The sequence below is a fragment of the Somniosus microcephalus genome, chromosome 11 (assembly GCF_052327205.1).
Source record: "Somniosus microcephalus isolate GS21.2 chromosome 11, FLI_Smic_1.0, whole genome shotgun sequence".
Lineage (NCBI taxonomy): Eukaryota > Metazoa > Chordata > Chondrichthyes > Squaliformes > Somniosidae > Somniosus > Somniosus microcephalus.
Window position 1 is genome coordinate 97,269,686 of NC_140997.1, and position 21,460 is coordinate 97,291,145.

Consider the following 21,460-nt stretch of genomic DNA (forward strand, 5'->3'; position numbering starts at 1 on the left):
TTCACAAGCAAAAATCAAACCATAAGCTATTGGAGTAGCCCTTTATCGTTTGATAAATGACACTAAATTCTATGACGGTCATAATCTTTATACAGTACACTTTTGCTGGGAGTTGGGGCTGGGTTGAGGTCGGTTGTGTTAATGCTGTGGGAAACCTTGAATTCGTTGATTTAAAAATTTTGGTCTTTTTACTGAGCTACATCTGTAGTCCCTTGAGCAGTCAGAAGCAGTAGCAGTTTTGCGACACACTATACGTAATGTTACAGTGTGTACCACTGACTCTTAATGACACTGCACCAAAATTGCCGCTTTTTGAGATTTGGTTTAAAAGGCACCCTTTTCTAAATCAATTCTGGATGAATTGGCGCACATCTTTTACTAAAATGTAAGTATTTGTTGAATTTAGAGATTTGCATCTTAAAGGATGTGCTTTTTATTGTAGGCAAAATAAACTTTACAACAAGGAGCTGTATGCCGACTTCATCGCAGCACAGATTAAAACATTGTCCTTTCTTGCTTATATCATAAGAATCTATCAGGTATGTTTCTTTTTATTGGAGTTATACTTTGAATTTAAACCCGCAGGAGAGATTATGCATGTAATTCTGCTCTCTCTCTCTCTCTCTCTCTCTCTCTCTCTAGGAGCTGGTTGGAAAGTATTCACAGCAGATGGTGAAAGGAATGCTACAACTGCTGACTAACTGTCCTTCTGAAACTGCCCACCTACGGAAGGAACTGCTAATCGCAGCCAAACATATTCTAACGACCGACCTTCGCAACCGTATGTAGTTTTGAGTTTTTGTGCTATGTGGACATGAAAAGTCTTGCTAGAAAGTGCTAAGCTAAAATTAAAATTGCACTGCTCAAAGATGGTGTGGGATGCTGATTATTTTAATGTGAGGGGACAGCCCTCTGTTTCAAGTTATTTTCTCACTTCTCCCCCACTCCCCGCCCCAGCTCCCCTATCACAATCGTCTCCAGTGGGCGAAAGACCTGGTTTTAGTCCTCGGTCACTGCTGCTCTGAACGGACGGCTAGCGTGTATACAGGAGCCCAGCTGACAACTCTGCTTCCAATGTTCTGCTTTCGACACTGAAGTGCCCAGCCTCTACTCCTTGCGGTAGCACAGCTGGACTTGTTGGAGTGCAGCTCTACGTCCCACCGCCCAGTGGTGCTGTACGTTGGTGCCTCTCTGCAATGTTGCCTTTCCAAAGATAGTGTGTATTTATGGCATCTGTTAGGTTTATTTATTTTCTATGTTACAAGCAGTGAAGTCAACATCTCAACTTCTAGATGAGAGACCCCAGTCTCTTAATCATCAGCCACCATGGTAATTGATGTTTGCTTTGTGAAATGAGATATTTACTATGCTGGACAGTAGCAGCACTGTAAATATGTTCACATAATCTAATTGTGTTAATGTTTCACAAGGGAAAAGTTGATGATGTTTAATTAGTTTTATGTTTGGATTAATGAGAGTGAGTTGCTGGCTCTCTGCATAATTCCAATCATTTGTTTTACAGAATTCATTCCATGCATGGATAAGCTGTTTGATGAATCTGTGCTAATAGGCTCAGGGTACACAGCTCGGGAAACGCTGAGGTAGGCGATCAGTCTGGTGCACTGGAAATATGCCGGGGCGTTTAATTAAATAGTGCCTGCGCATAAAAAGAAAATGCTATGAGCGACTTGACTGCCAATGGCCTTGTGCATTAAAAGTTACCATAATTGAGGATTCCACTTTGTTACTTTAATGTTGACATTTTGTACGTTTTCACTTTGCTGGCACTTTACTGTGAGCATGGTTGCATGTGCGAGTTTGGAATTTGATTATTACGAGCATTTTGCTGCAACACCGCCACCTCCTAATTGTACCATACGACCTGTTTGTTTTGTGTGTAAACTTTTTGCCATTGTTTGAATTTTTGAAACTTTCAGAAAGAAAAAAATGAGTTCAAGCTCTCCTTATGATATAGTTGGAAGATACTTAATGGAAAGGGGAAGAAATGAGGCATTTTATTTAAGTATCAGCTCTTGTGAGGTAGTCCTGCTAACCTGCAAGAGCAGTTTCCTGAGTGTTCAGTAGACCTGCATTAGAAAGAAAGACTTGCATTTCTATAGTGCCTTTCACGACCACCACATACCAAACGCTTTACAGCCAATGAAGTACTTTTTGAAGTGTAGTCTTATATATAAAAGAGCTCTTCTGTCTGTCTGTTCTCTATACGTTCAAAAGTTATAGAGCGTACCTACACGCGCGTCACATCAAAAGAAAGCTTACGATTACGGACCGGTCATAGGCGTATTTACGTTTCGGCCGGACAAAAATTGCGCCCGCGGTATCCAAAAAACGTTCAAAATTCCGCTCATTAGCATCTCTATCCCCTCATTAGCATTGAGTGACTATGATGTCAAAGAGCTGCTATGATGTCAGAGCAGTTTTTGTGCTGTCATAAAGAGATCAATGCTTTCACTGTGCCCAGCCTACTCAGCTGGGGTGACTCGGGCCGGGCCTCTTCCTCTCCTCTCTCTCTCTCTCTCTCTCTCTCTCTCTCTCCCCGTCTCTCTCTCTCTCCCCCCTCAGTCTCTCTCTCTCCCTCTCTCTATCTCCCAGTCTCTCTCTCCCCCAGTCTCTCTCCTCCAGACTCTCCCTCCTCCAGTCTCGCTCTCTCTCCGTCTCTCTCTCCTCCAGTCTCTCTCTCTCTCCCCCAATCTCTCTCTCGGTCCCCGTCTCTCTCTCTCTCTCCCCATCTCTCTCTCCCCTCAGTCTCTCTCTCTCTCTCCCCAGTCTCGGTCTCTCTCTCTCTCCCCCCTCGGTCTCTCTCTCTCTCCCCAGTCTCGGTCTCTCTCTCTCTCTCTCTCCCCCCTCGGTCTCTCTCTCCCCCCTCGGTCTCTCTCTCTCTCTCCCCCCCCTCGGTCTCTCTCTCTCTCCCCCCCCGGTCTCTCTCTCTCTCTCCCCCCCCGGTCTCTCTCTCTCTCTCTCCCCCCCCGGTCTCTCTCTCTCTCTTCCCCCCCCGGTCTCGCGCTCTCTCTCCCCCCTCGGTCTCGCGCTCTCTCTCCCCCCTCGGTCTCGCGCTCTCTCTCCCCCCTCGGTCTCGCGCCCCCCTCTCCCCCCTCGGTCTCGCGCCCCCCTCTCCCCCCTCGGTCTCGCGCCCCCCTCTCCCCCCTCGGTCTCGCGCCCCCCTCTCCCCCCTCGGTCTCGCGCCCCCCTCTCCCCCCTCGGTCTCGCGCCCCCCTCTCCCCCCTCGGTCTCGCGCCCCCCTCTCCCCCCTCGGTCTCGCGCCCCCCTCTCCCCCCTCGGTCTCGCGCCCCCCTCTCCCCCCTCGGTCTCGCGCCCCCCCTCTCCCCCCTCGGTCTCGCGCCCCCCTCTCCCCCCTCGGTCTCGCGCCCCCCTCTCCCCCCTCGGTCTCGCGCCCCCCTCTCCCCCCTCGGTCTCGCGCCCCCCTCTCCCCCCTCGGTCTCGCGCCCCCCTCTCCCCCCTCGGTCTCGCGCCCCCCTCTCCCCCCTCGGTCTCGCGCCCCCCTCTCCCCCCTCGGTCTCGCGCCCCCCTCTCCCCCCTCGGTCTCGCGCCCCCCTCTCCCCCCTCGGTCTCGCGCCCCCCTCTCCCCCCTCGGTCTCGCGCCCCCCTCTCCCCCCTCGGTCTCGCGCCCCCCTCTCCCCCCTCGGTCTCGCGCCCCCCTCTCCCCCCTCGGTCTCGCGCCCCCCTCTCCCCCCTCGGTCTCGCGCCCCCCTCTTCCCCCCTCGGTCTCGCGCGCTCTTCCCCCCCCCCCCCCCCCCCTTCCAACAACAGCATGCCCTCAAAAAAGCCTCAGCACCGCCGGGCACCCCCAGCTAGTTACATATAAAGTACTTTACATATAAATTGATATGAAAAATCTATAACCAGCGCAGACTTTGGGCTGAATGGCTTCCTCCTGTGCTGTAAGATTCTATGATCAATCCTGTAATTGCTAACCGTGCTCTCCTTGCGCTCGAGTTTAGCTAGGGGGCTTTGAGCGGAGCTGTAAAATGCACATTGCTGCAGAATTCATCTCAAAGTCCATTTCCTAGACTCGTGTCACAGAAAGATGTACAGCAAAAGCATCCTTGAAACTCAACCATTTTGTTTCTAAACAGATAATGTTGGAGAAAAGTTACAAAATATATTGGAGAAGCTGGGATTGTTTTCCTTTAGAGCAGCGAAGGTTAAGGGGAGATTTAATAGAGGTATTCATAATCATGAGGGGTTTTGATGGAGCGAGCAGGGAGAAACTGTTTCCTCTGGCAAGTGGGTTGGTGACCAGAGGTCATATATTTAAAATAATTGGTAAAAGAACTAGAGGGGAAATGAGAAACTCTTTCACACAGAGGGTTTGTTATGATTTGGAGAATATGTTGAGATTCTATTGTATAAATGTAAGTTGTGTAAATTAATTATTAAAACTTGCTTGAGTTACCATTCATAGAATGATACAGCACAGAAGGAGGCCATTCGGCCCATCGTGCTTGTGCCGGCAGTTACCATTGTATTCCAGTTTATGACAATGCGCCGTGAGAGTTGCGTTAACATTATGTACAGGAAATTGTAATTCTGTTGTAAATCTTTTGCTTTCATCAAAACAGACCCCTGGCCTACAGCACACTAGCTGATCTGGTACATCACGTCCGTCAGCATCTACCTCTGAATGATCTGGCCCTTGCTGTTCAGCTGTTTGCAAAGAATATAGATGACGAATCATTGCCCAGCAGCATCCAGACAATGTCTTGCAAACTTCTGTTGAACCTGGTGGATTGTATTCGTTCAAAAAGCGAGCAGGAGAATGGGAATGGAAGAGATATTCTCATGAGAATGTTGGAGGTACAGGACTGGACTGCACTGAATTTTCAGAACCATTTCTCAGTCATTGTGTGTATTTCTAACATTGGTGTTATATGCTGCTGTACAATGGAAATAGGAAAAATAAGGACAGCATGTGTGACTTTAAAATAGGGACTGAATTATGTCTGCTTGCCCTGGTCCAGTTATTCCCTACCCTGCTTAACCTGAAGCCTACAGTTAGTCTTCACTCTCTGTTATTCCACAGGAGATCAACTGGTAGTACATTCAAAACTTTGCATCTGCGCACAGTTCCTGGCAACTTTGTCTGTTCTATAAATTCCTGTGTCCACATTTCTAATGGGAACAGGCTGTGTGAACTTGTCACGCTGTAATTACATCCTCCTGCTAGTGGTGGTGCTGTAAAGCCTCAGTTTTGCAGCTCCTCGGCCTGCACTACAGAAAAACCCCTACGCTTCAAACAACTGGACTTTGCTTCCCAAATTGTTATATGTAACTTTTACTATTTAACTATATGTAAATACAAATTATAACTAGGGAAAAAATGTTACATTTTAAAATGGGGACTGAGAGCCCGGGTCCAATAATGAACAAGTGGGATGGATGGCAGGATTCATTTCCTAACTCCCTTCCCCATTCCAGCTGCTGTGCCTTTGATTTTAGCTGTCTACTTTTGGGAGGTACTGACCAGGCATTTGTCTTGGAAGTGTGATTGAAGTCGCTGTTGTAACTTTTCTTTTCCCTCATGGCGTTTTCAGCGAGTTGGGGTTATTGTTAATTGGCGACCTGGTTTGGGGGGGGGTAAAAGCAAAAAAATTCAATTTCCCATTTCTGCCTTGATTCTAGGTCTTTGTGCTGAAGTTTCACACCATTTCTCGCTATCAGTTGTCCACCATCTTTAAGAAATGCAAACCGCAGTCCGAACTGGCGGCCACAGACGCTCCCATTGCGGCGGCCCAAGCGACTCCGACCTCATCTGTTCCTCCTCCCGCCCCGCCAACGCCCACCCTCCCCGCACCAGCCTTAGACAAACACGGGGACAAAGATAAAGAGGAGAAGCAGACGTTCCAAGTGTCCGACTGTCGCAGCTTGGTGAAGACGTTGGTTTGTGGTGTGAAGACAATTACATGGGGCATAACCTCATGCAAAGCCCCAGGAGGTAAGAGACCGATGCTCGGTGCTGCTTATTCTCTTGCTGTTTCACCTCCGTCTAATGCTGCATCGCACACACTTCAGCAGCATTTAAACAATTCCGGACAAATCATTCATTTGTCTTGCGCAGCCCTGATTACAATCGCTCCACCATCGGCGGCCGTGCCTTCAGCTGCCTGGGCCCTAAGCTCTGGAATTCCCTCCCTAAACCTCTCCGCCTCTCTTTCCTCCTTTAAGTTGCTCCTTAAAACCTACTTCTTTGACCAAGCTTTTGGTCGCCTGCCCTAATATCTCTATGTGGCTCGGAGTCAAATTTTGTTTGATAATCGCTCTTAGCACCTTGGGACGTTTTACTACGTTAAAGGTGCTATATAAATGTGAGTTGTTGAATGGCATTGATTTTTTTTATTCTCTGAAGTGGGCAGTTTTAGAAAGATTCAGCTGGCATTTGATGTCATACGTGAATATCCAAATGTGAGGGGGGTGGCAGAGAAATGAAAGTTTGCTCCATAGACACGCATTCCGCTAATAGCAAGGAATCGTGCGATTAATATCTGTACCACATGTCAGCGAGTAGCACTGATGGACATTTTTTAAAATTTATAAATCTGTATGTGCACTAATTGAATAAAACCATGTAAAAATGCTTAATAGTTTAGGAGCAATGCCACGAATGTATTAAAAAGGTCATGTGTGTGAGGTCATTAAAATAATCTTTTCTTCTATTTCTCAGAGGCCTCGTTTATTCCAAACAAGCAGTTACAGCCCAAAGAAACACAAATTTACATCAAGCTGGTTAAATATGCAATGCAGGCCTTGGATATATACCAGGTACAGTATTAGCGCTGTACTTTGATAAGGGTGCAGCAGTGTTTACGTTTTGATGTCTGCCTATCGGTGGTATTTGAACGGCAGCCTGCCTGTCGGCCATATTGCCCCCACAGTTGGGTAACCCAGTGCCTCAAAGCCCAGACAACTCTGTCCTGGTTGCTGGTTTGACCTGTTTATGTTGTGTGGGGCTGGGTGTTTGGAAAGGGCCATTGCTAGTGCTGTTTCTTCATTGGTGAATAAATCCTAAACCAGAACACCAAATTCTGCTGGTATCAGCAACTTGAGACAGATGCTGATCAGTGGGAGTGTGGGATGAAACTTTACCTGTAATTCCCACTGCCCCCCCCCCCCCCCCACACTGAGGATCCATGGTGCACCCTGATATGCCCCTTGCAGACAAAAGCTTCAGTGCCCCCCTGTTTCTTCATGTAACTAATACCCTCTTTGCTATTTAGTCTTCTGGCCGCTCCCCCTGGTATGGTCCTCATCTTCGCTCCCTTAAGTCCAAGGGACGCAGACTTGAACGGATATGGCGGACAACTGGTTTAGCCATTCACCGCCAGGACCACATAAAGCATTATTGGGTCGTGCTCTCGTCTGCCAAAACTTTGACACGGTTGACCACTCCATCCTTCTCCAACGCCTCTCCACCATCATCAAGCTGGGTGGGACTGCATGCGCCTGGTGCCATTCTTGTCTATCTAATGGTAGCCAGAAGAGGTTGTGTTTATTTCCAACACCAGATTTCTGATTGGTCCCCTTGGAGAACAAGACACACCCAACAGTTTCTCTGGAATGTGTAATTAGATCCTGCCTGCCTAAGTAATCAATTACTTTGCAAAGTGTAATTCGAGCCATTCTGACTGCCAGGCTCCAGACAGAACAGAGCTCACATAACTGACAGGGTTCACCCTCGCGGGTTAAGACCTTCTCCCACCACTCAAACAAGTTCCTGCCTCTTCCCACCCCCCTCAACAGGTTCCTAACCTTCCTCCTACACCCCGAGTTTCTGATCTTTTCCCTCCCCAACAGGTTGCTGACCCTAAGCTTCCCAAGTTCCTGATCTTCTCCCCCCAGGTTTTTGACTACCTCCGCTTTTCACCGCCCCCGCGCGCCCCCCCCCCCCCCCCCAGGTTCCTGATCTTCTTCCCCCCCACCCCCCCTCTAATAGATGGGGCATTGTGTGTGGGCCGCAGATTGTTAGCAGGTTTATTGGGTATGAAGGAAATAGTGACTTCCGGATTTCGTCCAATCCAATGAAATCATTTGCCACACACGCTTTCCGAGAAATCAACCAGGTCTAGGGGAGGAGAGGGAGAATGTGGTATGGGTGTAAAGGGGGAGGGGTTGGAAGAATGTGATCTGTCTTCCCTTCTGGATCATGTTCTCACTCTAATTCTACCTGCCTCCCGCTCCCCCCCGCCCCCCCACTTTAGCCCTGGATCACTTTCTTCCCCATCCCCACTGTGCTCCCCGTGCACTTCACTCCCCACCCCTCTCTCTCCTGCTCTCCTCCCCCTCTATCTCCCTTCCTTACCCCTCCTGGCCCCCCCTCTATCTCCCGCTCGCCTCCCCCCCCCCCTAATCTACCTCCTGGGCCCCCCCCTCTCAATCCCCCCCCCCTCTCAATCCCCCCCCCCCCCCCACTAATCTACCTCCTGGGCCCCCCCCCTCTCAATCCCCCCCCCCCTCTCAATCCCCCCCCCCCCTCTCAATCCCCCCCCCTCTCAATGCCCCCCCTCTCAATCTCCCCCCCCCTCCTCTCAATCTCCTCCCCCCTCCTCTCAATCTCCTCCCCCCCTCTCAATCTCCTCCCCCCCCTCTCAATCTCCTCCCCCCCCTCTCAATCTCCTCCCCCCCCTCTCAATCTCCTCCCCCCCCTCTCAATCTCCTCCCCCCCCTCTCAATCTCCTCCCCCCCCTCTCAATCTCCTCCCCCCCCTCTCAATCTCCTCCCCCCCCTCTCAATCTCCCCCCCCTCTCAATCTCCCCCCCTCTCAATCTCCCCCCCCCCCCCCTCTCAATCCCCCCCCCCCCAATCAATTTTTCAATTCAATTCAAATCGCTTTATTGGCATGACAAGTTACATCTTATGTTGCCAAAGCATCGAAAAACATTCATGGTTGTACACAAAAATACAGATCTATCCATACAGTGTATAAACAGATATATCCCTGAGTGTATAAATATACATTCATATAATTTGTATATACTCTTTTCTTAGATTTACTGGTTGTCCCTCTGTTTATGGCAAGCTGCCGCTAAGGTTACACAATTTCTCTCTTCCCTTAGTAGGTATGGGAGTTTTTGGTCGTCATTCAAATTTCTGAATTCCGGGCATATTTTTGTGAATTTTGGGTAGAAATTCTCCCTTATGCCCTGATATTTTCTACAAGCTGTGAGGAAGTTCATCTCTGTCTCCACCACTCCCTGACTGCAGTGAGAGCATATCCTGTCCTCTCTTGGTAGCCAGGTCTGCCTGTGTCTACCTTTTTCGATCGCCAGGCTATGTTCACTAAGTCTGTACATTGTCAAGGTTTTTCTCAGTTTGCTATCCTTTACCATGGTCAGGTAATCCGCCATGTTGTATTGTCTGTTTAGGGCCAAGTAGCAATTGAGTTTGCTTTGGGTTTTTGTTGTTTCTGCCCAATATGACAGATATTTTTCCTTTTGCTTAGCGACGATTGTGTTGGGTCGAATTCTTTGTGTTACCCTGTCACTGTCCTGGGGCTGGTTATTGTTAGTAGTGTTAGTAGTTACTTCACTGAGTCCCAGGACTAGTTGACTGAGGGTATTCTTCTTTATGGTCCTCTCTTGGCATTTCAGGGCTTCGTAATGATAGCATTGGGGGTTGCTCATTTCTAGGTGTTTCCAAAATTTAGAACATAAGAACATAAGAAATAGGAGCAGGAGTAGGCCAATCGGCCCCTCGAGCCTGCTCCGCCATTCAATAAGATCATGGCTGATCTGACCCTAACCGCCAATCCACTATCCCAGAACCATCTCCTGAATCTAACAGAATTAGACATACGAAATAGGAGCAGGATCAGGCTACACGGCCCCTGGGCCCGCTCCGCTACCCACAGGGCCATGACCGATCCGAACCTAGACTCATGTCCAATTTCCTGCCCGCTCCCCGTAACCCTTAATTCCCTTTACTTCTAGGAAACTGTCTATTTCTGTTTTAAATTTATGTAATGATGTAGCTTCTACAGCTTTTTGGGGCAGCATATTCCATGGACCTACCACCCTCTGAGTGAAGTAGTTCCTCCTCATCTCAGTTTTGAAAGAGCAGCCCCTTATTCTAAGACTATACCCCCTAGTTCTAGTTTCACCCATCATCGGGAACATCTTCCCCGCATCCACCCGATCCAACCCCTTCACAATCTTATATGTTTCAATAAGATCGCCTCTCATTCTTCTGAACTCCAATGAGTAGAGTCCCAATCTACTCAACCTCTCCTCATATGTCCATCCCCTCATCCCCGGGATTAACCGAGTGAACCTTCTTTGTACTGACTCGAGAGCAAGTATGTCTTTTCTTAAGTATGGACACCAAAACTGTACGCAGTATTCCAGGTGCGGTCTCACCAATACCTTGTACAACTGAAGCAATACCTCCCTATTTTTATATTCTATCCCCCTAGCAATGAAAGCCAACATTCCATTGGCCTTCTTAATCACTTGCTGCACCTGCATACTAACCTTTTGAGTTTCGTGCACCAGGACCCCCAGGTCCCTTTGTACTTCAGTACTTTCCCTTTGTACTTCAGTACTTTCCAGTTTCTTGCCATTAAGATAATAACTTGCTCTACTATTTTTCCTGCCAAAGTGCATAACCTCACACTTTCCAGTATTGTATTCTATCTGCCAAATCTCTGCCCACTTACTTAGCCTGTCTGTGTCCCCTTGCAGGTTTTTTATGTCCTCCTCACTCACTACTTTCCCTCCCATCTTAGTATCATCTGCAAACTTTGATATGTTACACTCGGTCCCCTCCTCCAAATCGTTAATATAGATTGTGAAGAGTTGGGGACCCAGCACTGACCCCTGCGGAACACCACTAGTTACTGATTGCCAGTCTGAGAATGAACCATTTATCCCAACTCTCTGCCTTCTGTTAGATAGCCAATCCTCTATCCATGCCAGAATATTACCCCCAATCCCGTGATTTTTTATCTTAAGCAATAATCTTTTGTGTGGCACCTTGTCAAATGCCTTTTGGAAGTCTAAATACACTACGTCCACTGGTTCCCCTTTATCCACCCTATACGTTACTTCCTCAAAGAACTCCAGCAAATTTGTCAAACATGACTTCCCCTTCATAAAACCATGCTGACTTTGTCCTATTAAATTATGATTATCCAAATGTCCTGTTACTGCCTCCTTAATAATGGACTCCAAAATTTTACCTACCACAGATGTTAGGCTAACCGGTCTATAGTTTCTAGCCTTCTGTCTACTGCCCTTTTTAAATAAGGGTGTGACATTTGCCGAGTCCAGGGAGTTTTGGAAAATTATTACCAATTTGGTGGCTCTTTTTTGGATAGTGATTATTAATGGATATTGGCCTAGTTCTGCCCTGCATGCATTGTTTACGGTTTTCCTTTGAGTCCGGAGGATACTTTTACAGAATTCTGCATGTAGGATCTCAATTGGGTGTTTGTCCCATTTTGCAAATTCTTCTTGTGTTAGCGGTCCCCACACCTCACTGCCATAGAGTGCAATTGGTTCAATTACTGATTTGAAAATTTTGAGCCAAATGCTAATTGGGATTTCTATTTGGATTGATTTTTTAATGGCATAGAAAGCCCTTCTTGCTTTCTCTTTCAGTTCATTCACAGCCAGATGGAAATTTCCCGTAGAACTGATTTTTAAGCCCAAGTATGTGTAGTTAGTGGTTTGTTCAATTTTGGTTGTTCCTAGTGTGAAATTTATTTTGGGTCCCTGATGTCTGGATCTTTGCTGGAACACAAGGACTTTGGTTTTTTGGGGATTTATTGTCAGGGCCCAGGTCTGGCAGTACGACTCCAGCAGATCCAGGTTCTGCTGTAGACCCTCCTTAGTTGGTGACAGCAGAACCAGGTCATCTGCATAGAGGAGGAATTTAACCTTGGATTCATATAGGGTGAGGCCGGGTGTTGTAGATTGTTCAAGTAGTTTTGCCAATTCATTTATGTAAATATTAAAGAGTGTCGGTGAGATGGGCGAGCCCTGCATCACCCCCCGCCCCTGTGGGAAGTATTTTGTTTGTTTGTCTCCAATTTTAACTGCACATTTGTTGTTTGTATACATTGATTTAATTACATCATATGTTTTTCCCCCTACCCCGCTTTCGATAAGTTTCAGGAATAAACCGTCGTGCCAGATGGAATCGAAAGCCTTCTGGAAATCTATAAAGCATGCGTAGATTTTGCTTTTGTTTTGATGAACGTGTTTGTCAATTAGGGTCTGTAGGGTGAAGATATGATCTGATGTTCTATAGTTTGGCAGGAATCCAATTTGGCTTTTACTCAAGACATTGTGCTCCTCAAGGAAGTTTATAAGTCTTTTGTTTATGATACTACAGAATACCTTCCCCAGGTTACTGTTTACACAGATGCCTCGATAGTTATTTGGGTCGACTTTGTCCCCACTTTTGTATATGGGCGTTATGAGTCCTTTGTTCCAGATATCAGGGAAGTAACCGACACTCAGAACCAAGTTGAAGAGTTTTAGAATAGCCAGTTTCATTTTATCGTCTGTGTGTTTAATCATCTCGCTTAGTATGCCGTCTGCACCGCAAGCTTTTCCTGGTCGCAGGTCCTTGAGTTTTTCAAATAGTTCTTTTTCTGTTATTATGGAGTCTAGCGGGTTTTGGTTATCTTTTATGGCCATTTCGAGCTTTTCCAGTTTTTTGCATATTTGGTGTTGCTCTGGCCTTAGTGTGTTTTTCTGGTATTTTTCAAAGTGGTTTTCCCATGTGTCTCCATTTTGAATGGCCAATTCGTCGTGTTGTTTTTTGTGTAATGTATTCCAGTTGTCCCAGAAACAATTGGAATCAATGGATTCCTCAATGGAGCTGAGTGTATTCTTAATATACTGCTCTTTTTTGGTTCTGAGTGTGTTTCTGTATTGTGTTAGTGTCTGACAATAAGTAAGGCGTAATTCCTCATTTTCTGGCTGCCTGTGTTTTTGGTTTGATATTTTTCTAAGTTTTTTCCTCATGTTATGGCAATCTGGGTCAAACCATTTTTCATAGTTTTTTGTTTTGGGTTTGTTCTTGCGAGCTTTCAAGTTTGACCTTGTTGCCAAGTTATCAAAAATATTGTTTAGGTTATTCACTGCCCGGTTTACGCCTTCTTTATTGTGAGTGTATATGTTATCCAGAAAGGTGTCCAAGAGAGCTTGAGTGGATTCATTGCTAATTGCTTTCTGGTAGTTTTCCGTGCTGTTTTTGGCCCATCTGTACGATTTTTTGGTGTTGTACAGCTTACTGGGTTGTGTTTCTGTGTTGGTTGTTTCTGTCTTTTTAAGATACATAGTAATTTGACTGTGGTCTGACGGTGTTTGTGGTTTGACTGTGAATGCTCTGAAAGAGGATGGGTCCAAATCCGTAATCATATAGTCTACGGTGCTACAGCCAAGAGGTGAGCAATAGGTCGATCTTCCTAGGAGGTCTCCCATGAACCTACCATTGACAATGTACAGACCCAGGCTTCGACAGAGCTGCAGGAGCTGTTTTCCGTTGGTATTTGTCTGCTTGTCGCAGTTATGCCTGTATGGAAGGGAAGGGATATCGAAGTGGTTATTCCCGAATATGTAATTGTTTCCCTGATGATTGGTGAAGTCTGGTTCTTTGCCAGTTCTTGAATTGAGGTCACCACAGATCAACACGTTCCCCTGGGCCTGGAATTGGATAATCTCCCTCTCAATGTTGGAGAAGGTGTCCTCTTTAAAGTACGGGGATTCCATTGGGGGGATATAGAGTGCGCAAATGAAAACATCTTGGGTGTTCGAGATAATCCCCCTCTCAATTTTGAGCCACATGTGGTTTTCGCCCTTTTTTTATGAATTTGATGCAATTCTTAAGCTCTGTTTTAAACCAAATCAGTATGCCTCCGGAGTCTCTGCCTTGGGTTACTCCTGGCAATTTATTGGAGGGGACCACCAGCTCTGTGTACCCTTGGGGACGGCCAGTGTGTCATAGAGTCATAGAGTTATACAGCACAGAAAGAGGCCCTTCGGCCCATCGTGTCTGCGCCGACCATCAATCCCTGTCCAGTCTAATCCCATTTTCCAGCATTTGGTCCATAGCCTTGTATGCAATGGCATTTCAAGTGCTCATCCAAATGCTTCTTGAATGTTATGAGGGTTCCTGCCTCTACCACCCTTTCAGGCAGTGAGTTCCAGATTCCAACCACCCTCTGGGTGAAAAAGTTCCTCCTCAAATCCCCTCTAAACCTCCTGCCCCTTACCTTGAATCTATGCCCCCTTGTTATTGACCCCCCTACTAAGGGGAAAAGTTCCTCTTTATCTACCCTATCTATGCCCCTCATCAATTGTACACCTCAATCAGGTCCCCCCTCAGCCTTCTTTGCTCCAAGGAAAACAACCCCAGCCTGTTTAGTCTTTCTTCATAGCTGAGGCGCTCCATCCCAGGTAACATCCTGGTGAATCTTCTCTGCACCCTCTCCAAAGCAATCACATCCTTCCTATAGTGAGGCGACCAGAACTGCACACAGTACTCCAGCTGTGGCCTCACCAGCGTTTTGTACAGCTCCATCATAACCTCCCTGCTCTTATATTCTATGCCTCGGCTAATGAAGGCAAGTATCCCATATGCCTTTTTAACCACCTTATCTACCTGTTCCGCTGCCTTCAGGGATCTATGTACATGTACACCAAGGTCCCTCTGACCCTCTGTACTTCCTAGGGTCCTACCACTCATTGTGTATTCCCTTGCCTTATTTGTCCATCCAAAATGCATCACCTCGCACTTTTCAGGGTTAAATTCATTTGCCACTTTTCCGCCCATCTGACCAACCCGTTTATATCGTCCTGTAGCCTGAGGCTTTCCTCCTCGCAATTTACCACCCCACCAATTTTCGTGTCATCTGCAAACTTACTGATCATACCTTTTACATTCTCATCCAAATCATTTATGTAGATCACAAACAGCAAGGGACCCAGCACCGATCCCTGAGGTACCCCACTGGACACAGGCTTCCAGTCACAAAAGCAACCTTCGACCATCACCCTCTGCCTCCTGCCGCTCAGCCAGTTTAGGATCCAATGCGCCAAGGCACCCTGGATCCCATGGGCTCTTACCTTCTTGACCAGTCTCCTATGCGGGACTTTGTCAAAAGCTTTACTGAAATCCATGTAAACCACATCCACAGCATTTCCCTCATCCACACACCAAGTCACCCCCTCGAAAAATTCAATCAGATTGGTCAGACATGATTTACCCTTGACAAAGCCATGCTGACTATCCCTGATTAATCCTTGCCTCTCCAAGTGGAGACTAATTTTGTCCCTCAGAATTTTTTCCAATAATTTCCCTACCACAGATGTTAGGCTCACTGGCCTGTAATTCCCTGGTTTATCCCTGCTACCCTTCTTGAATAATGGTACTACGTTAGCTGTTCTCCAGTCCTCTGGTACATCCCCTGTGGCCAGAGAGGTTCTGAAAATTTGTGTCAGAGCCCCTGCAATCTCCTCCTTTGCCTCACACAACAGCCTGGGATACATCTCGTCCGGGCCTGGGGATTTATCCACTTTTTGGCCTGCTAAAACCGCTAGTACCTCCTCCCTCTCGATGCTAATATGTTCAAGTATGTCACAGTCCCCTTGCCCGATTTCTATGTCTACATCGTCTTTCTCCATAGTGAACACAGATGCAAAAAATTCATTTAAAACCCCGCCTACATCATCTGGCTCTACACACAGATTGCCACTTTGGTCCCTAATGGGCCCGACCCTTTCCCTGGTTATCCTCTTGCCCTTAAAACTTATAAAACATCTTAGGATTTTCCTTTATTTTGCTCGCCAGTGTTATTTCATGGCCCCTCCTCGCCCTCCTAATTTCTTTTTTAAGTATGCCCCTGCACTTTTTATACTCCTCTAGGGCTTCCTCCGTCTTTAGTCTTTTGTAACTGCCAAAAGCCCCCCTTTTTTTCCTAATGCATTTTTGTATATCCCTTGTCATCCAAGGTTCCTTTTGCTTGTTGGTCCCACCCTTGACCTTTACAGGAACATGTTGGCGTTGTACTCTCTCTATTTCCCTTCTGAAAGTCTCCCACTGCTTTGATGTGGATTTTCCTATAAGTAGCTGCTCCCAGTCCACTTTGGCCAGATCCTGCCTTATCATATTAAAATCGGCCTTTCCCCAATTTAGAACCCTTATTTCCGGGCCGTCTTTGTCTTTTTCCATGACCACCTTAAATCTCACCGAATTATGGTCACTGTCGCCAAAATGCTCTCCTACTGACACTTCCACCACTTGCCCGGCTACATTCCCTAGAATTAGGTCCAGTACCGCCCCCTCTCTTGTAGGACTTTCTACATGTTGGCTCAAAAAGCTCTCCTGGATGCACTTTAAGAATTCTGCACCCTCTAAGCCTTTCACACTCTGACTATCCCAATTAATATTGGGGAAGTTGAAATCCCCCACTATTATTACCCTATTATTTTCGCACTTCTCTGAGATTTGCCTACATATCTGTTCCTCTCTCTCCCCCTGACTGTTCGGGGGCCTATAGTACACTCCCAGCAAAGTGCTTGCCCCCTTTTTGTTTTTAAGTTCTACCCATATGGCCTCATTAGAGGAACCTGCTAATATATCATCCCTCCTTCCAGCAGTAATTGATTCCTTAATTAATATTGCAACACCCCCTCCCCTTTTACAGCCCCTCTGTCTCGCCTGAAGATTCTGTACCCCGGAATATTGAGCTGCCAGTCCTGACCCTCCCTCAACCATGTCTCCGTGATAGCAACAATATCGTACTCCCATGTGTTCAGCAACAACTTCAGTTCATCCACCTTATTTGCAAGACTCCTTGCATTAAAATAAATGCTTTCCAGCCTTGCCATATACCCTTTTGTCTTCGTATATTTGCTCTGCCTTCCCAGCTGACTTGTTTTTTCCTCTGTATTTGGCTGTAAATCACCCCCTACTATAGTTCCACTCTGTATCCCATCCCCCTGCCAAGTTAGTTTAAACCCCCCCAACAGTGCTAGCAAACCTTCCCGCAAGGATATTGGTCCCCCTCTGGTTCAGGTGTAAACCGTCCGACTTGTACAAGTCCCACCTTTTCCAGAAGCAGACCCAGTGATCCAGGAAACTAAAGCCCTCCCTCCTGCACCATCCCTTTAGCCACGCATTCATCTGTTCTATCTTCCTATTCCTATGCTCACTAGCACGTGGCACCGGGAGTAATCCAGAGATTACAACCTTTGAGGTCCTGCTCTTTAATCTTCCACCTAGCTCCTTAAATTCTTGCTGCAGGACCTCATCCCTCTTTTTACCTATGTCGTTGGTACCAATGTGGACCACGACCTCTGGCTGTTCACCCTCCCCCTCCAGAATGCCCTGCAGCCGCTCAGTGACATCCTTGACCCTGGCACCAGGGAGGCAACAAACCATCCTGGATTCACGTCTATGGCCACAGAAACGCCTATCTGTCCTTCTCCTCTATACCAAGTTTCCTGTAAAATGATAATATCCAGATCTTTAGTTTCATCTGTGAACTCTGGGGTCCTACTCTTCACGTCGAGCATCGAAGAGCGTAGACCTTGGATATTCCAGGTTGAAATATATAAGGATTTCATGTTAAGTTTGATCTTTTACTATGATATGTTAAAGAATGATATGTGTTTGTTGTGTCTAAATGGGGGGAAAAAAAGGTCATCTCAATTGTCTATAAATGCTAATACTACTTGGTTACAATTCTTTCTAGTAATTAGTCCTTGATTTTTTTAATTTTTTTTTTTCTTTTCTGATCCGTAAGGCGGAAGTAGATGCTGCTACATGTCTGCTTAGTGTCTCTTAATGGATTGTCTCTGCCTGAGGTATTGCGTACTCCCTGTGCATCTCTCCCTCTGTCTGGCTGGGAGCGGTCCTGTTCCCCTGTAGGACAGGAGTGGTGCAGGTCTGATGTTGTTGTGCCCCCCCCTCAATCCCCCCCCCCCTCAATCCCCCCCCCCTCAATCCCCCCCCCCTCAATCCCCCCCCCTCAATCCCCCCCCCCTCAATCCCCCCCCCCCTCAATCCCCCCCCTCTCAATCCCCCCCCTCTCAATCCCCCCCCTCTCAATCCCCCCCCCTCTCAATCCCCCCCCCTCTCAATCCCCCCCCTCTCAATCCCCCCCCCTCTCAATCCCCCCCCTCTCAATCCCCCCCCTCTCAATCCCCCCCCTCTCAATCCCCCCCCTCTCAATCCCCCCCCTCTCAATCCCCCCCCTCTCAATCCCCCCCCTCTCAATCCCCCCCCTCTCAATCCCCCCCCTCTCAATCCCCCCCCTCTCAATCCCCCCCCTCTCAATCCCCCCCCTCTCAATCCCCCCCTCTCAATCCCCCCCCTCTCAATCCCCCCCCCTCTCAATCCCCCCCCTCTCAATCCCCCCCCTCTCAATCCCCCCCCTCTCAATCCCCCCCCCTCTCAATCCCCCCCCCTCTCAATCCCCCCCCCTCTCAATCCCCCCCCCTCTCAATCCCCCCCCTCTCAATCCCCCCCTCTCAATCCCCCCCCCTCTCAATCTCCCCCCCTCTCAATCTTCCCCCCCCCTCTCAATCTCCCCCCCTCTCAATCCCCCCCTCAACCTCTCCCCCCCCCTCAATCTCTCCCCCCCTCAATCTCTCCCCCCCCTCTCAATCTCTCCCCCCCCTCTCAATCTCTCCCCCCCCTCTCAATCTCTCCCCCCCCTCTCAATCTCTCCCCCCCCTCTCAATCTCTCCCCCCCCTCTCAATCTCTCCCCCCCCTCTCAATCTCTCCCCCCCCTCTCAATCTCTCCCCCCCCTCTCAATCTCTCCCCCCCCTCTCAATCTCTCCCCCCCTCTCAATCTCTCCCCCCCCTCTCAATCTCTCCCCCCCCTCTCAATCTCTCCCCCCCCTCTCAATCTCTCCCCCCCCTCTCAATCTCTCCCCCCCCCTCTCAATCTCTCCCCCCCCTCTCAATCTCTCCCCCCCCTCTCAATCTCTCCCCCCCCTCTCAATCTCTCCCCCCCCTCTCAATCTCTCCCCCCCCTCTCAATCTCTCCCCCCCCTCTCAATCTCTCCCCCCCCTCTCAATCTCCCCCCCCCCATCTCAATCCCCCCCCCCCTCTCAATCATCTCCCCCCCCCCCCCCCCCCCCCCCCCCTCTCAATCCCCACCCCTCTCCCACCCCCCTTGGGACATTTTACTATGTTAAAGGTGCTGTATAAATACAAGTTCTTCTACTAAACACGCCTATTTTGTTGCACTGGTTGTAAATGCTGACATTATAAAGGCTGACACTAATTTCATAGAATCATACAACACAGAAGGAGGCCACTCAACCCATCGTGCCCATGCCGGCTCTTTGAAAGAGCTAGCCAATTAATCCTCATCTCCCCTCAGGAACTGCAGTACCCTCATTTGCAAGTGACACTTTCTGTGAAATGCTAATCCTTTATACATTGATATTTAAAGGAATACACCAGGCTTAAGGTCTTTACAATTATCATGATGTGATTTTTAAACTTGTATTTCAATCATTCTAAGTGTCTGACTATGGAAAAATATTTAGAATTTTTAAATATTTGTCATTATCCAAATGGTTTGCCATCTGTATAAAAAAAAATTGATTCTTTGCCACATAAAAGTCTGTGAAAAATATTTCTGGAAATTCTTCTCTGCGGCTTGAATCTCCAACCTGGAGATGCTTGAAGATTGACGTGAGGTTGGAGGGTGGGGAGAGCTGGGATTGGTGGTCGGAAGCTGAGCCCTGGGGGTCTCAGTTGGCGGGAAGTTACTTGATGAAGCCATCCACACATTTGAGCAATTTTCAGATGCTTTAGTCAAAACATTTGAATTGTTTAAAATGTTGAATTAGTAATTAACTTGGACATATTCCTTTGTGATCTTTAAACAATGTGGATACTGTAATTAACTGACCGTATAAAGTGCACACAGCTGGATACTCCAGGGCAATGCAACATTTTAATCGAGGTTGCATTATGGAGGAATGTTCATGGGGAGCGATGAGGGGAGTTGGGTAAATCCAGCTGGTGCTTATTTTAACACATAATGGTTTGAACCAATTTCCGGCTTTAGGTACAGATCGCTGGGAATGGGCAAACATACATTCGAGTGGCCAATTGCCAGACGGTGAGGATGAAGGAAGAGAAGGAGGTTTTGGAACATTTTGCTGGTGTTTTCACTATGATGAATCCTTTGACATTTAAAGAGATATTTCAAACAACTGTACCATACATGGTTGAAAGGATTTCGAAGAATTATGCACTTCAGGTGACCGCTGTTTTCATGTGCTTTTTTTTTAATGAAGTCAGTATAAGTGATGCATCAACTACTACCATGTAAGGAGTTTTTTTTCCCAGTAAAGTGGAAAGAATTGAAGCTGAAACAAAAGCAAACTACTGCAGATGCTGGAAATCTGAAATATAAACCGAAAATGCTGGAAACACTCAGCAGGTCAGGCAGCATCTGTGGAGATTGAAACAGAGTTAACGTTTCAGGTCAATGACCTTTCGCCTATATTTAAATAATTTAAACCTATATAGTTTTGACAAGAATTTGCTGGAATTAATTTTTTTAAGTGCTAAGAGGATCTTGATCTTGGAGCTTTTTAACCCAGGAGCTCGAGGTAGTTCCAACCCCCTGACAGATGCAGGTAATTTCAGGCCCCATGATGTGGCTGGGTTTGTACATTTTCGGTTCATACACTGAGATACTGAAACAAGTCCTAATATTACAGTGGAGCCTCAATATTTGGAAGTCCCAAGGGGGACCAGTGGAAAAACTTTGATGTACTGAGACTTTGATGGTCTCACTCGCCCGCTCTTTCCCCATAGCCCTGAAATTGTTTTCTTTTTAAGTACATATCCGATTCCCTTCATCAGTTATCTTCTGACTAGGCCTATATTCCCTAGAGTTTAGAAGAATCAGAGATTATCTCATTGAAACGTATAAAATTTTTGAGGGGCTTGACAGGGTAGATGCTGGGAGGATGTTTCCTCTGATTGGGGAGAATCGAACTACGGGTCATAGTCTCAGGATAAGGGGTTGACCATTTAGGACTGAGCTGAGGAGAAATTTCTTCAAGGTGTTGTGAATCAGTGGAATTCTCTACCCCAGAGGGCTGTGGATGCTCAGTGGTTGTGTATATTCAAGACAGAGATTGATAGATTTTTGGAACTATGGGGATCGGGTGGGAAGGTGGAGTTGAGGTCGATGATAAGCCATGATCTTATTGAATGGCGGAGCAGGCTCGAGGGGCCGAATGGCCTACTCCTGCTCCTAATTCTTATGTTCTTGCGTTATCATCAGTGTTTGAGGATTTTTTTTTTAATTGCAGTTGTGTGATTGACTGACTGGTAGTGCCACATGCTAAAATTGTTTTATAATTTCCCTATTTTGTTTTCCCCCAGTACTCATTGTGGACAATGATGGGGTGTACCAGAACTAAATGGGCCAAGGTCA

General features: G+C 47.2%; 1 protein-coding gene across 1 annotated transcript in view; it reads left to right on the plus strand.

Annotated features, from left to right (window-relative positions):
* The window catches only part of trrap (transformation/transcription domain-associated protein), a 227,597-nt gene that overhangs the window by 26,291 nt on the left and 179,846 nt on the right, over positions 1–21,460 (plus strand). The window contains exons 9-15 of the mRNA XM_085999960.1: positions 443–539; positions 643–781; positions 1,523–1,601; positions 4,602–4,836; positions 5,662–5,974; positions 6,701–6,798; positions 20,075–20,269. Coding sequence (XP_085856086.1) covers positions 443–539; positions 643–781; positions 1,523–1,601; positions 4,602–4,836; positions 5,662–5,974; positions 6,701–6,798; positions 20,075–20,269 — 1,156 coding nt within the window. The remainder of the gene's footprint in view (positions 1–442; positions 540–642; positions 782–1,522; positions 1,602–4,601; positions 4,837–5,661; positions 5,975–6,700; positions 6,799–20,074; positions 20,270–21,460) is intronic.